This window comes from Centroberyx affinis, unplaced genomic scaffold, assembly GCF_046629955.1.
Source record: "Centroberyx affinis isolate AG114_WGS23_722 - 3 ecotype Tasmania unplaced genomic scaffold, CSIRO-AGI_Caff_v1 ptg009177l_1, whole genome shotgun sequence".
Classification (NCBI taxonomy): Eukaryota; Metazoa; Chordata; class Actinopteri; order Beryciformes; family Berycidae; genus Centroberyx; species Centroberyx affinis.
Genome location: NW_027284448.1, coordinates 276 through 13,221, shown reverse-complemented (window position 1 = coordinate 13,221; position 12,946 = coordinate 276). Strand labels below are relative to the sequence as shown.

The 12,946-nt window shown below is 40.7% G+C and overlaps 1 protein-coding gene across 1 annotated transcript; it reads right to left on the bottom strand.

Annotated features, from left to right (window-relative positions):
* Positions 1–14: 14 nt before the first annotated feature.
* On the bottom strand, positions 15–12,718 carry LOC139640360 (coagulation factor XIII A chain-like; the record flags this gene model as incomplete). Its single annotated transcript, XM_071514554.1, has 10 exons — positions 15–124; positions 1,096–1,249; positions 2,628–2,716; positions 2,834–2,937; positions 3,521–3,659; positions 4,712–4,886; positions 5,718–5,825; positions 6,123–6,241; positions 10,554–10,802; positions 12,608–12,718. Coding segments are annotated over 10 exons (1,358 nt in total), but the record flags the coding sequence as incomplete, so codon positions are not given.
* Between the last annotated feature and the right edge of the window lie 228 nt (positions 12,719–12,946).

Below are 12,946 nucleotides of genomic sequence, written 5' to 3'. Positions count from 1 at the left end.
GATGGAGGCGTCACCTTGTCGGTGTTCATGATGACGGACAGCTGGGAGTCAGGCAGCTCAGAGTGATCTCTGAGACAACCATACTCCTCTGCTCTGTCCATAGTCTGCCTGTCCTGAGGACTGCCTGGAGAGAGAGAGAGAGGGGGGGGGGGAGAGAGAGAGAGAGAGAGAGAGAGAGAGATAGAGGGGGGGGTGGAGAGAGATAGAGGGGGGGGCGGAGAGAGAGAGAGAGAGAGAGAGAGAGAGAGAGAGAGAGAGAGAGAGATAGAGAGAGATAGAGGGGGTGGAGAGAGATAGAGGGGGGGCGGAGAGAGAGAGAGAGAGAGAGAGAGAGAGAGAGAGATAGAGGGGGGGTGGAGAGAGAGAGAGAGAGAGAGAGAGAGGGGGTGGAGAGAGATAGAGGGGGGGCGGAGAGAGAGAGAGAGAGAGAGAGAGAGAGAGATAGAGGGGGGGTGGAGAGAGAGAGAGAGAGAGAGAGAGAGAGAGATAGAGGGGGGTGGAGAGAGAGAGAGAGAGAGAGGGAGAGAGAGGGGAGAGAGAGAGGGAGAGGGAGAGGGAGAAAGAGAGAGGGAGAAAGAGAGAGGGGGGAGAGAGAGAGAGAGAGGGAGAGAGAGAGGGAGAGGGAGAAAGAGAGAGAGAGGGGGGGGGGAGAGAGGGGGTGGAGAGAGAGAGAGAGAGGGGGTGGAGAGAGAGAGAGAGAGAGAGGGAGAGAGAGAGGGAGAGGGAGAAAGAGAGAGAGAGAGAGAGAGAGAGGGGGGGGAGAGAGAGAGGGGGGGAGAGAGAGAGAGGGAGAGAAAGAGAAGGAGAGAGACAGAGAGAGACAGACAGAGAGAGAGAGGGAGGGAGGGAGGGAGAGAGACATGTTTACTGTTGTCTTGTCTTTGTTGCATTGAGGGAAAAGAAGTGAAAAACCATTTAATCACTTTTTCACTTTCTTTTGGCTGCAAAATCTGGGTAAAAATAAAAGACTTTTCCTTTCTGACATATAAAGACACGTATGTGAGTCTTTCTGTATGTCTGTGTGTCGCTGTAATATCAGCTACCTTTAGGGTACCTCGAGGTGTGTGTGTGTGTGTGTGTGTGTGTGTGAGTTACCTTCAAAGTGCTTGTAGGTTTGTGTGATGTTTGCTGGTGTGTCGCTGCCTACAGCCTTGGTGCACACCATCTGTCCAACGTGGGTCCGGTCCACCCTGAACGGAGTCAGAGTCCCGTAGCGATCCCGCTTGTGAAACACCACATCACTGTTCACCTGGGGGGGGGGGGGGGGGTAAAGGGATGAGGGAAGAAGGAGGAGAGAGAGCAAGGGAAAGAGGGGAGAGAGGGACAAATGGAGGGGGGAGATGGGTTAGGGGTTCGATTCCCACTGAAGCTGCTCATACTGAAAAAAATACACACTCACACTTTGGAGTGAGTCCAAATTTCATCTTGTAGTTTTCAGCATTATAAAGGAGAAAAAATGACAGAAATCTACTTGGAAACCAGATCTTTGGACATTTTGGCAGTGGTGGAAAGTAACTAAGTACATTTACTCAAGTACTGTACTTAAGTACAATTTAGAGGTACTTGTACTTTACTTGAGTATTTCCATTTTATGCTACTTTATACTTCTACTCCACTACATTTCAGAGGGAAATATTGTACTTTTTACTCCACTACCTTTATTTGACAGCTTTAGTTATTAGTTACTTTGCAGATTTAGATTATTAATACAAATTATGAATCAACTAATAAATTATGATATATTTTTATAGGTTAAGCTACCCAGCAGTATATAAAGTAATTAAAATGAGCTCCACCTTTACCAGCTGCAACATTAAAGTGATGAACACATTAATGCATCAATAATTATAATCCAATAACATGATGATTCTGAAATGGGCCATTCTGCATAATGACTACTTTTACTTTTGCTACTTTAAGTATATTATGACGCTAATACTTTTGTATTTTGACTTAAGTAACATTTTGAATGCAGGACTTTTACTTGTAACAGAGTATTTTTACACTGTGGTATTTCTACTTTTACTTAAGTCAAAGATCACAGTACTTCTTCTACCGCTGCATTTTGGTGGCAGTGACAGGCTGTAAGCATGACCAAAACCTGTGTGATGAGACAGCTGTTACTCATTTTGTCTCCCTGCCTTAACCTAAAAAACTCTGTGTTTCAGTGGAGAGTTTTAGTGTCCCATGATGGTCTGAATGCTGTTTCAGAGACTTTTCCACCCTGATGAGCAGAAAACTCTGGAGGAAACACTGAAAACGTAAATGAAATAGGTCAAATTTAAAGACAGTGAAAATTAGCAAAAAGTGACTGTTGGTGCTGTCAATCTAAAAATATCAATATTTAACCCATATTGGTCGCACCTTTGTTGATGGCAACAAAGTTGATCAACTTGCTGTTACATGCCTTATCCCAGTAACTCTTCACTTGAGTATCAGCCTGTGTGTTAACCTATGGAGTAACTGTAACTACACAATGATACTGTGTATTGACTTAATGAAAATAAGAAAAGACTACTTCCCTACGGGGATTTATAGTGTCACAATTACGAAATTTCCATCAAGTACGTACACAGTATTATGGTGTTTGCACAACAGCTTCCTGGTTCAGACGCCTCCTTCCTTACCTCGGCGAAGCAGAAGCCGGAGTCGAACGGGTGACAGAGCAGACCCTCCTTGATGCCGGCGACCGAAGCCGGGCCGCAGCGGAAATGTCCTGAAAACAAAACAAACAAATTCATCATCTATCCATTCATCTATCCATTCATCTATCCATTCATCTATCCATCTATCTATCCATCCATCCATCCATCCATCCATCCATCCATCCTACCATCGCTGGTCTCCTGCGGCGTTGAGTCCACCACCTGCCATCCTCCCAGACCGGCCGGCAGGTCAGGCCTCGTCATGAACACCTCGTTCCAGCAGTGGTAGTTCCTACAGAGAGAGAGAGAGAGAGAGAGAGAGAGAGAGAGAGAGAGAGAGAGAGAGAGAGAGAGAGATCCCTGTTACTATTATACCTTTGTTTTCTTTTTGTTCTACGAATTGGTTTTTGTAAATTTCAAAAGGTGCTATGGAAAGAAAATGAATCTATGTATGGCTGATGGCTGAATGGACCAATCAGATGGAGCCCCTGGTCAGGTCTCCCAGCAACAGATATGACTGACAAGTGAAGCACCTCCCCCCCACCTGGTCGTTGGGGTGGGTGGGTGTTGCCCTTCAGCAAGGCACCAAGGCACCTAAGAACTCTCCGGAAACTAAAACTCTATCCTGGTTTCCTAGTAACAGACATGACTGACAAAGCATATAGAGTTACTGAGCTCGTCTCCTAGCAACAGACATGACTGACAGACTGACTGACAGGCTGATTGGCCAGTTTCTGACCTGGTCTCCTAGCAACAGATGTGACTGACAGGCTGATGGGCCAGTTTCTGACCTGGTCTCCTAATAACAGACATAACTGACACCAGATGATAGGGTATCCTAGCAACAGACATGATTGACAGGCGTTTGGACCAACCAGATGGAGTCCCTGGTGTGGCGTTTGTCCGGACTGCCGTCAGGTTTGAAGATCAGGTCGGTCTTCAGGTTTCCTGTGTTGTCATGAGCTGAGCTGAAGTTGGAGATCACCCTCGACGGGATCCCAAGACACCGCAGGACTGTGTGTGTGTGTGTGTGTGTGTGTGTGTGTGTGTGTGTGAGTGTGTGTGTGTGGAGAAAGTTGGGAGGGCAGGTGTGCATTGTGTGTTGGTGGTAAAAGTAGGTTTATGATTGTGTGTTTGAGATCATGTTAAGGGAGAAATTAAGGGAGAAAAAGAGGTAAAAAAAATTATATTTTCTGCTGAATTGTTGTTTTAAATTCACAGTGCCAATTGCTGACTTCAGATCTGTTACTGTATATACAAAATCAGATTAGATTAGATTGTTGCTGTCCTGTGAAAAGACTTCATAAACTAAAGCACTGGTTCCCAACCTGGGGGTCCCAACCCCCACTACGAGTCGCCAAAGCTTCACGGGGGGTCGCAAGGCCTTCTTGGTTTTAAGGGGTGTAAGAAAACTTAAAAAAAATATATATACAGTATATCTCAGCGTTTCATTCATTTATGTGAAAAAAAGAACTAAATTTAGTTGTTATTTTTAAAGTTTAGATGTTTTTGAAACATGAACACAAGCTATATTCACTCTCTGCTAAACAGCCTCGTCCTGCATTAGAAAAGTTCACAGTTAAAACAACCAAAGAGCGTCAGGGAGAAGAAAACACTGAAATTTGTCCGAAATAAGCATAATAAGTATGTATGATAGTTAAAAATAAATAATACAGAGAATTGTATAAAACGTTCCTAAAAGTATCAGGAAAACTAATCTCTGATGCAATATTCACATAATCTGCTCAATATTCATCCAAATTGCTCGTTTTACACAAACTTCCTGCAGTTATTGCGTTCACTATTTGGGTTAATTGTACAGTTATCAGCTGTTCTGTGCTGTTATTGTTATGCATTGAATATAATATGAAATATCCATAAAATATGTCACTTCGTCAGGGGTCGTCTGTTTATAGAATAGGGCTCCCTGAAGGAAAGAGGTTGGGAACCCCTGAACTAAAGGGGTGTAGGATTCCCTCGGCCCACAGAGCAGCCTGTGATCCTTCAGCAGGAACATGGACTGTGATGGATTTCATCACAGCTGGAGTGAGGAGGTTTTCTCTTACAGGTGTTGAGGACCCCGGCGAACACCCAGCACTGGGCGAAGCAGACCGGCACGCCGCTGTTGGCGTACTGCAGCAGGATCTTCACGCTGCCGGTCCACAGCGTGGGGGCGGTGCCCATGGAGAAGTCATCGCTCCAGTTCCCCACCAGCACGCCGTTATCGTCCTGGGAGTTCAGCTGAGGGGGGGGGGGGGTTCGGGGGGTCAAAGGTTAAGGGTTGTTTTTAAAGCGTTATTCCATCAGGGACGGGTTTCACAGACCTGGGGCCGGATTCACAAAACCCCCTTAAGAACAAAAATCTTCTCAAGTGCCATTGTTTTTCTTAACTTTAATCTTAAGGAAAAAAAATAGGAAAAAATGCTATTCTCAAAAACAGTTCTTATATATTTTCTTAACTTTTGTCTTATGTTTCTTCCTAAGAAAAAACTTAGGAATAAATGGTATTCTTGAAATGAAAGTACTCAGATTTGTTCTTGATTTTTTTCTTAACTTTAAGACGGCCCTTCACCTGTCTTAAAACTCCTACAGTGAAAAGGTAAGCCTCTAATATCATATATTTAAACACATTTTAGACAAGTAGGTTATAGTTCAGAGTCTTCATAGGTTCCCCTACACCTAACATTAAGATGAACATTTACTGGTATTGTTCAAGGATTGTACTGTTATTGGGTTTTCTATTATATAGTTTTGTATTACTGAAAATTTAAAATTCAATAAAATTTAAGTCATAAAAAAAGATGAACATTTACTGTAAAGTGTGTCTGTATACTGTATTGTAATTTATATCACAATTGCAATTTTCAGCTAAATAATCGCAGTATGATTATTCATCAAAATCCTGCAGTTTTATGTGTAAATTACAAATTATGCCGCAATTATTACAAATCACTGGATGAGGTGATCTTAGTCTTGTGTGAACAGAGCTACAGCAGATACATGAAGAGTTAAAATAATGGATGGAGTTGGTACTGAACTGCAGATTATAGTTTATTGGTCCTGCAGCCTCACCATGGCAGATCCCTTCCTGACCAGCTGGATGATGTTTCCTCGGTTGTAGATCGGCATCCGAGACGCATCCAGGATGTAAATACAGGCATCCAGGATCCCTCTCTCAAACTGGAGAGAGAGAGAGAGAGAGAGAGAGAGAGAGAGAGAGAGAGAGAGAGAGAGAGAGAGAGAGAGGGGAGAGAGAGAGAGACAGAGCGAGAGAATATGTTTATGTGTGTGGACTATATGTATGCACTTATTTGTGTTTGTGTATGCATGTTTGTGTGAATGTGTGTATGTGTGTGCATGTGTTATGTATACATTTCTGTGAATGAATGTGTATATGTGTGTGTGTGTGCGTATGTATGCATGCATATTAGTGTATACATTTTAGGTGTGTGTGTGTGTGTGTGTGTGTGTGTGTACCTGTCCATACATCCAGCTGCGGTGGGACAGGGCCGTGGCTTCACCCTGGTAGATGACACCGTAGTCGTTGAGGATGTACTCTCTCCTCTCCACCTCGTCAGGAACAAACACAGCGTCCTCTGGGGGGTGGGGGTGGGGGGTGGGGGGGAATAAGAGACGGGGGGGGGGGAGTATTTCAATACTAATGTAATAATCAGCAACACAGCATGACACTAAAATGCTCCTTTAAAACCAATACTAATGAAATTCTCTGAGACTCTCTTGCATCTACACTCCATTGAATCCAATACTAATATTGATGAAATTCTCTGAAACAGTGTTTAGACCATGGGACACTAAAGGTCTGCTGAAACAAAAATTATCGGAATTTTTACTGAAACACTATGACACACTAAAACTCTCCACTGAAAACATCATGGGACACAAACTGTCAAACTCTCTTCATATTAATATGAATGAAATTCTCTGGGACATTATTTAGACCATGGGACACTAAAACTCTCCATTGAAACCAATACTACATACATTTTCTTAAACATCATGGGATGCCAAAACTCTCATTTGAAACAAATAGTAATGAACTTAACTGAGCCAGTATTTAGACCGAGGGACACTAAAACTCTCCATTTAAACAATACTAATTATATTTTTAAAACACCACAGGACACTGAAACTCTAAATCCAAACCAATACTAATATCAATGAAATTCTCTGAGACATCATACCATGGGACACTAAAACTCTCCATTGAAACAAATACGAATTAAATTTTCTTAAACATCATGGGATGCCAAAACTCTCATTTGAATAGTAATGAACTTATCTAAGACAGTATTTAGATCGAGGGACACTAAAACTCTCCATTGAAACAATACTAATTATATTTTTAAAACATCACAGGACACTGAAATCTAAATCCAAACCAATACTAATATCAATATCAAATTCTCTGAGACATCATTTAGACCACGGGACACTAAAACTCTCCATTGAAACCAATACTAATTACATTTTTAAAACATCACAGGACACTGAAACGCTGAATCCAAACCAATACTAATATCAATGAAATTCACTGAGACATCATTTAGACCATGGGACACTAAAACTCTCAATTGAAACCAATACTAATGAAATTCTCTGAGACTCTCTTGCATCTACACTCCATTGAATCCAATACTAATATTGATGAAATTCTCTGAAACAGTGTTTAGACCATGGGACACTAAAGGTCTGGTGAAACAAAAATTATCGGAATTTTTACTGAAACACTATGACACACTAAAACTCTCCACTGAAAACATCATGGGACACAAACTGTCAAACTCTCTTCATATTAATATGAATGAAATTCTCTGGGACATTATTTAGACCATGGGACACTAAAACTCTCCATTGAAACCAATACTACATACATTTTCTTAAACATCATGGGATGCCAAAACTCTCATTTGAAACAAATAGTAATGAACTTAACTGAGCCAGTATTTAGACCGAGGGACACTAAAACTCTCCATTTAAACAATACTAATTATATTTTTAAAACACCACAGGACACTGAAACTCTAAATCCAAACCAATACTAATATCAATGAAATTCTCTGAGACATCATACCATGGGACACTAAAACTCTCCATTGAAACAAATACGAATTAAATTTTCTTAAACATCATGGGATGCCAAAACTCTCATTTGAATAGTAATGAACTTATCTAAGACAGTATTTAGATCGAGGGACACTAAAACTCTCCATTGAAACAATACTAATAAAATTTTTAAAACATCATAGGACACTGAAATCTAAATCCACACCAATACTAATATCAATATCAAATTCTCTGAGACATCATTTAGACCACGGGACACTAAAACTCTCCATTGAAACCAATACGAATTACATTTTTAAAACATCACAGGACACTGAAACGCTGAATCCAAACCAATACTAATATCAATGAAATTCACTGAGACATCATTTAGACCATGGGACACTAAAACTCTCAATTGAAACCAATACTAATGAAATTCTCTGAGACTCTCTTGCATCTACACTCCATTGAATCCAATACTAATATTGATGAAATTCTCTGAAACAGTGTTTAGACCATGGGACACTAAAGGTCTGGTGAAACAAAAATTATCGGAATTTTTACTGAAACACTATGACACACTAAAACTCTCCACTGAAAACATCATGGGACACAAACTGTCAAACTCTCTTCATATTAATATGAATGAAATTCTCTGGGACATTATTTAGACCATGGGACACTAAAACTCTCCATTGAAACCAATACTACATACATTTTCTTAAACATCATGGGATGCCAAAACTCTCATTTGAAACAAATAGTAATGAACTTAACTGAGCCAGTATTTAGACCGAGGGACACTAAAACTCTCCATTTAAACAATACTAATTATATTTTTAAAACACCACAGGACACTGAAACTCTAAATCCAAACCAATACTAATATCAATGAAATTCTCTGAGACATCATACCATGGGACACTAAAACTCTCCATTGAAACAAATACGAATTAAATTTTCTTAAACATCATGGGATGCCAAAACTCTCATTTGAATAGTAATGAACTTATCTAAGACAGTATTTAGATCGAGGGACACTAAAACTCTCCATTGAAACAATACTAATTATATTTTTAAAACATCACAGGACACTGAAACTCTAAATCCAAACCAATACTAATATCAATATCAAATTCTCTGAGACATCATTTAGACCACGGGACACTAAAACTCTCCATTGAAACAATACTAATTATATTTTTAAAACACCACAGGACACTGAAACTCTAAATCCAAACCAATACTAATATCAATGAAATTCTCTGAGACATCATACCATGGGACACTAAAACTCTCCATTGAAACAAATACGAATTAAATTTTCTTAAACATCATGGGATGCCAAAACTCTCATTTGAATAGTAATGAACTTATCTAAGACAGTATTTAGATCGAGGGACACTAAAACTCTCCATTGAAACAATACTAATAAAATTTTTAAAACATCATAGGACACTGAAATCTAAATCCAAACCAATACTAATATCAATATCAAATTCTCTGAGACATCATTTAGACCACGGGACACTAAAACTCTCCATTGAAACCAATACGAATTACATTTTTAAAACATCACAGGACACTGAAACGCTGAATCCAAACCAATACTAATATCAATGAAATTCACTGAGACATCATTTAGACCATGGGACACTAAAACTCTCAATTGAAACCAATACTAATGAAATTCTCTGAGACTCTCTTGCATCTACACTCCATTGAATCCAATACTAATATTGATGAAATTCTCTGAAACAGTGTTTAGACCATGGGACACTAAAGGTCTGGTGAAACAAAAATTATCGGAATTTTTACTGAAACACTATGACACACTAAAACTCTCCACTGAAAACATCATGGGACACAAACTGTCAAACTCTCTTCATATTAATATGAATGAAATTCTCTGGGACATTATTTAGACCATGGGACACTAAAACTCTCCATTGAAACCAATACTACATACATTTTCTTAAACATCATGGGATGCCAAAACTCTCATTTGAAACAAATAGTAATGAACTTAACTGAGCCAGTATTTAGACCGAGGGACACTAAAACTCTCCATTTAAACAATACTAATTATATTTTTAAAACACCACAGGACACTGAAACTCTAAATCCAAACCAATACTAATATCAATGAAATTCTCTGAGACATCATACCATGGGACACTAAAACTCTCCATTGAAACAAATACGAATTAAATTTTCTTAAACATCATGGGATGCCAAAACTCTCATTTGAATAGTAATGAACTTATCTAAGACAGTATTTAGATCGAGGGACACTAAAACTCTCCATTGAAACAATACTAATTATATTTTTACAACATCACAGGACACTGAAACTCTAAATCCAAACCAATACTAATATCAATGAAATTCTCTGAGACATCATTTAGACCACGGGACACTAAAACTCTCCATTGAAACCAATACTAATTAAATTTTCTTAAACATCATGGGATGCCAAAACTCTCATTTGAAACGAACATTAATGAACTCATCTGAGACAGTATTTAGACCGAGGGACACTAAAACTCTCCATTTAAACAATACTAATTAAATTTTTAAAACATCACAGGACACTGAAATCTAAATCCAAACCAATACTAATATCAATATCAAATTCTCTGAGACATCATTTAGACCACGGGACACTAAAACTCTCCATTGAAACCAATACTAATTCAATTTTCTTAAACATCATGGGATGTTGAAACTCTCATTTGAAACGAACAGTAACGAACTCATCTGAGACAGTATTTAGACCGAGGGACACTAAAACTCTCCACTGAACCGCCTCTCGGCCAGGCGGCGTGGCGGCAGACTGACCGGGGCACCAGGCGTTGAACAGGACGTAGACGTCGGTGCTCTGGTCCCTCCGGGTGCGCTGCATGCCGCGCGCCGCGACCACCGCCACGTAGGTGCGGAACTTCCCCACGATGGCGTCGGGTGTCGGGGTGACGCCCACGACCACCGAGGCGCCCTGGTGCTCCACCACACGCCCCGCCCACGGGCCCCCCCGACGGGACCCGAACGTCACCGCCACCAGGGAGCCTTTACTGGCCGAGGGGTTGGCTCCTGGAAGGGAGGGGAAGAATGATTAGTGATGTTTGAGTTCAGCATCCTTTAAAGAGGGGAGAAGAAGAAGTGGAGAGGGGAGGAGGAGAGGAGAGGAGAGGATGAGAAGAAGGAAAGGAAAGGACAGGAGGAGAGGAAAAGACAGGAAAGAAAAATGATAGAAGAGGATAGAAGAGGAGAGGAGAGGAGAGGAGAGGTTAGGAGAGGTGAGTAGAGCGGAAAGAAGTCAAAAAGAGACCAAGAAGAGAGAAGAGGAAAGGAGAGGAGGAGAGAGAAGAAGAGAGGGGGAAAGGAGGAGAGGAGAGGAGAGGAGAAGAAGGGAGAGGATAGAAGAGGAGAGTAGAGGTTAGGAGAGGAGAGTAGAGCGGAAAGAAGTCAAAAAGAGACCAAGAAGAGAGAAGAGGAAAGGAGAGGAGGAGAGAGAAGAAGACAGGAGGAGAGATGTGAGGAGAGGATGAGAAGAAGGAAAGGAGAGGAGAGGAGAGGAGAGAAGAGGAGGAGAGGAGAGGAGAGGAGAGGAGGAGAAGAGGAAGAGCAGAGGAGAGGAGAGGAGGAGGAGGAGGAGGAGGAGGAGGAGGAGGAGAGGAGAGGAGAGGAGGAGGAGAGGAGAGGAGAGGAGAGGAGGAAACTTTAAGTTAATTAATGATTGAGTCATCAAACTCCTCCCTCGATGCAGGCAGTCGAGCTGCTTAACGAGCTTCCAATTAGCTCTGTTTCTCTCTCTCTCTCTCTCTCACACACACACACACACACACACACACACACACACACAGCAACTGTTAAGGGATCGCCCCGAACAGGTTCACTGTGCTGCAGCAGTGTGACTCTATTATTAAAAACAACACCAACAGATGAAGACTTGGATCAAAACATTTCACATCCACTTTGAATAAAAAATATGTTCATTTCCCTATACTTAAAAATATAGAGATGATGAACTTCTGCAATGTTACTACTTTGTAGATAATGGTCTTTAGGTAGCTATTAACTTCTATCATATTCAATCAGATCTATAATATCTATATAACATGAATAATGAACAGTTTTAATCATAAGAGTTTTAATCATTTTGTCAGACTCAATTTTCAAATGACAGAAGTCTTATTTTCTTCATATCGCTTCAAACCTCATAACTCCAGCTGTAGGGATTTTCAAGTTTTAACTTCAGTTGAAGTATTACATACTGGATTTCAAAATTATATTTCAAACCCCTGTGGATAAACCTCATAAATGCATCGTCTTCAAGCTAAAACCTGCATAAATGCATAAAATCCACAAAAGGAAAGACGTAACCACTGATGACCTTTATAAAACTTAAATATTTTAGACATTTAGCTGAGACTGGAGTGAATTTACGCAGATTAAACTGTAGATTTGCTGTAGAATTATATGCAATGAAAGTGTGTGTGTTACTGTGTGAAACTTATGTCAAAAATTTCATACACTTGTAACAATGATTTTGTTTTAACGATGTTACTGAAAGACTTCAGTTAAATATTTGGCTTGTTTAATTTTTATTTTCATTAATTTTCTCATTAATTTATTGAGCTGCAGGCCAAAACTGCTCATCTTGTTTTGATTGAGATGCTTGGTGTGTGTGTGTATGTACTAGTGTGTGTGTGCATGTGTGTGTGTGTGTGTGTGTGGTTTACTTCTACTGACAGAGCCGTAGGGAGCGTGTACTAATTAGCCAGGCAAACGAGTGTGAGGCTGCCTAACGAACTGACGGTCGACTAATTGTTCGGCGGGCGGCTCTTAACGAGCGTCTCTTCATCAGCTAATTGGTTAATCAGGGAGCGGCTCACTGTTGGACCCCGGTGGGCCGAGCCGCAGCCACAGAGCGCGCTCCGTGACAGAAGCCACGCCCCCCCGGACGCGTTCCCGAAACAGACGGGAACCAATCAAGAGAGACTCCTCTGGGAAACGGGGAAATGAAACGATGTGAGAGGAAACTGAATGGAAAAGTGAGACTGAATGAAGAAAAGACAGTAAGAAAATACTCATTTAAATTCCTCTCAGCAGCTGCATTTGATTGATGTACTGATCTATTGGATTGATTATAAATCCACACAATAAATGCAACATTAGAAGAAGTCACTATTTGTTATTCCCATAATTCCAAGCGGTCAAATACACAACATTAA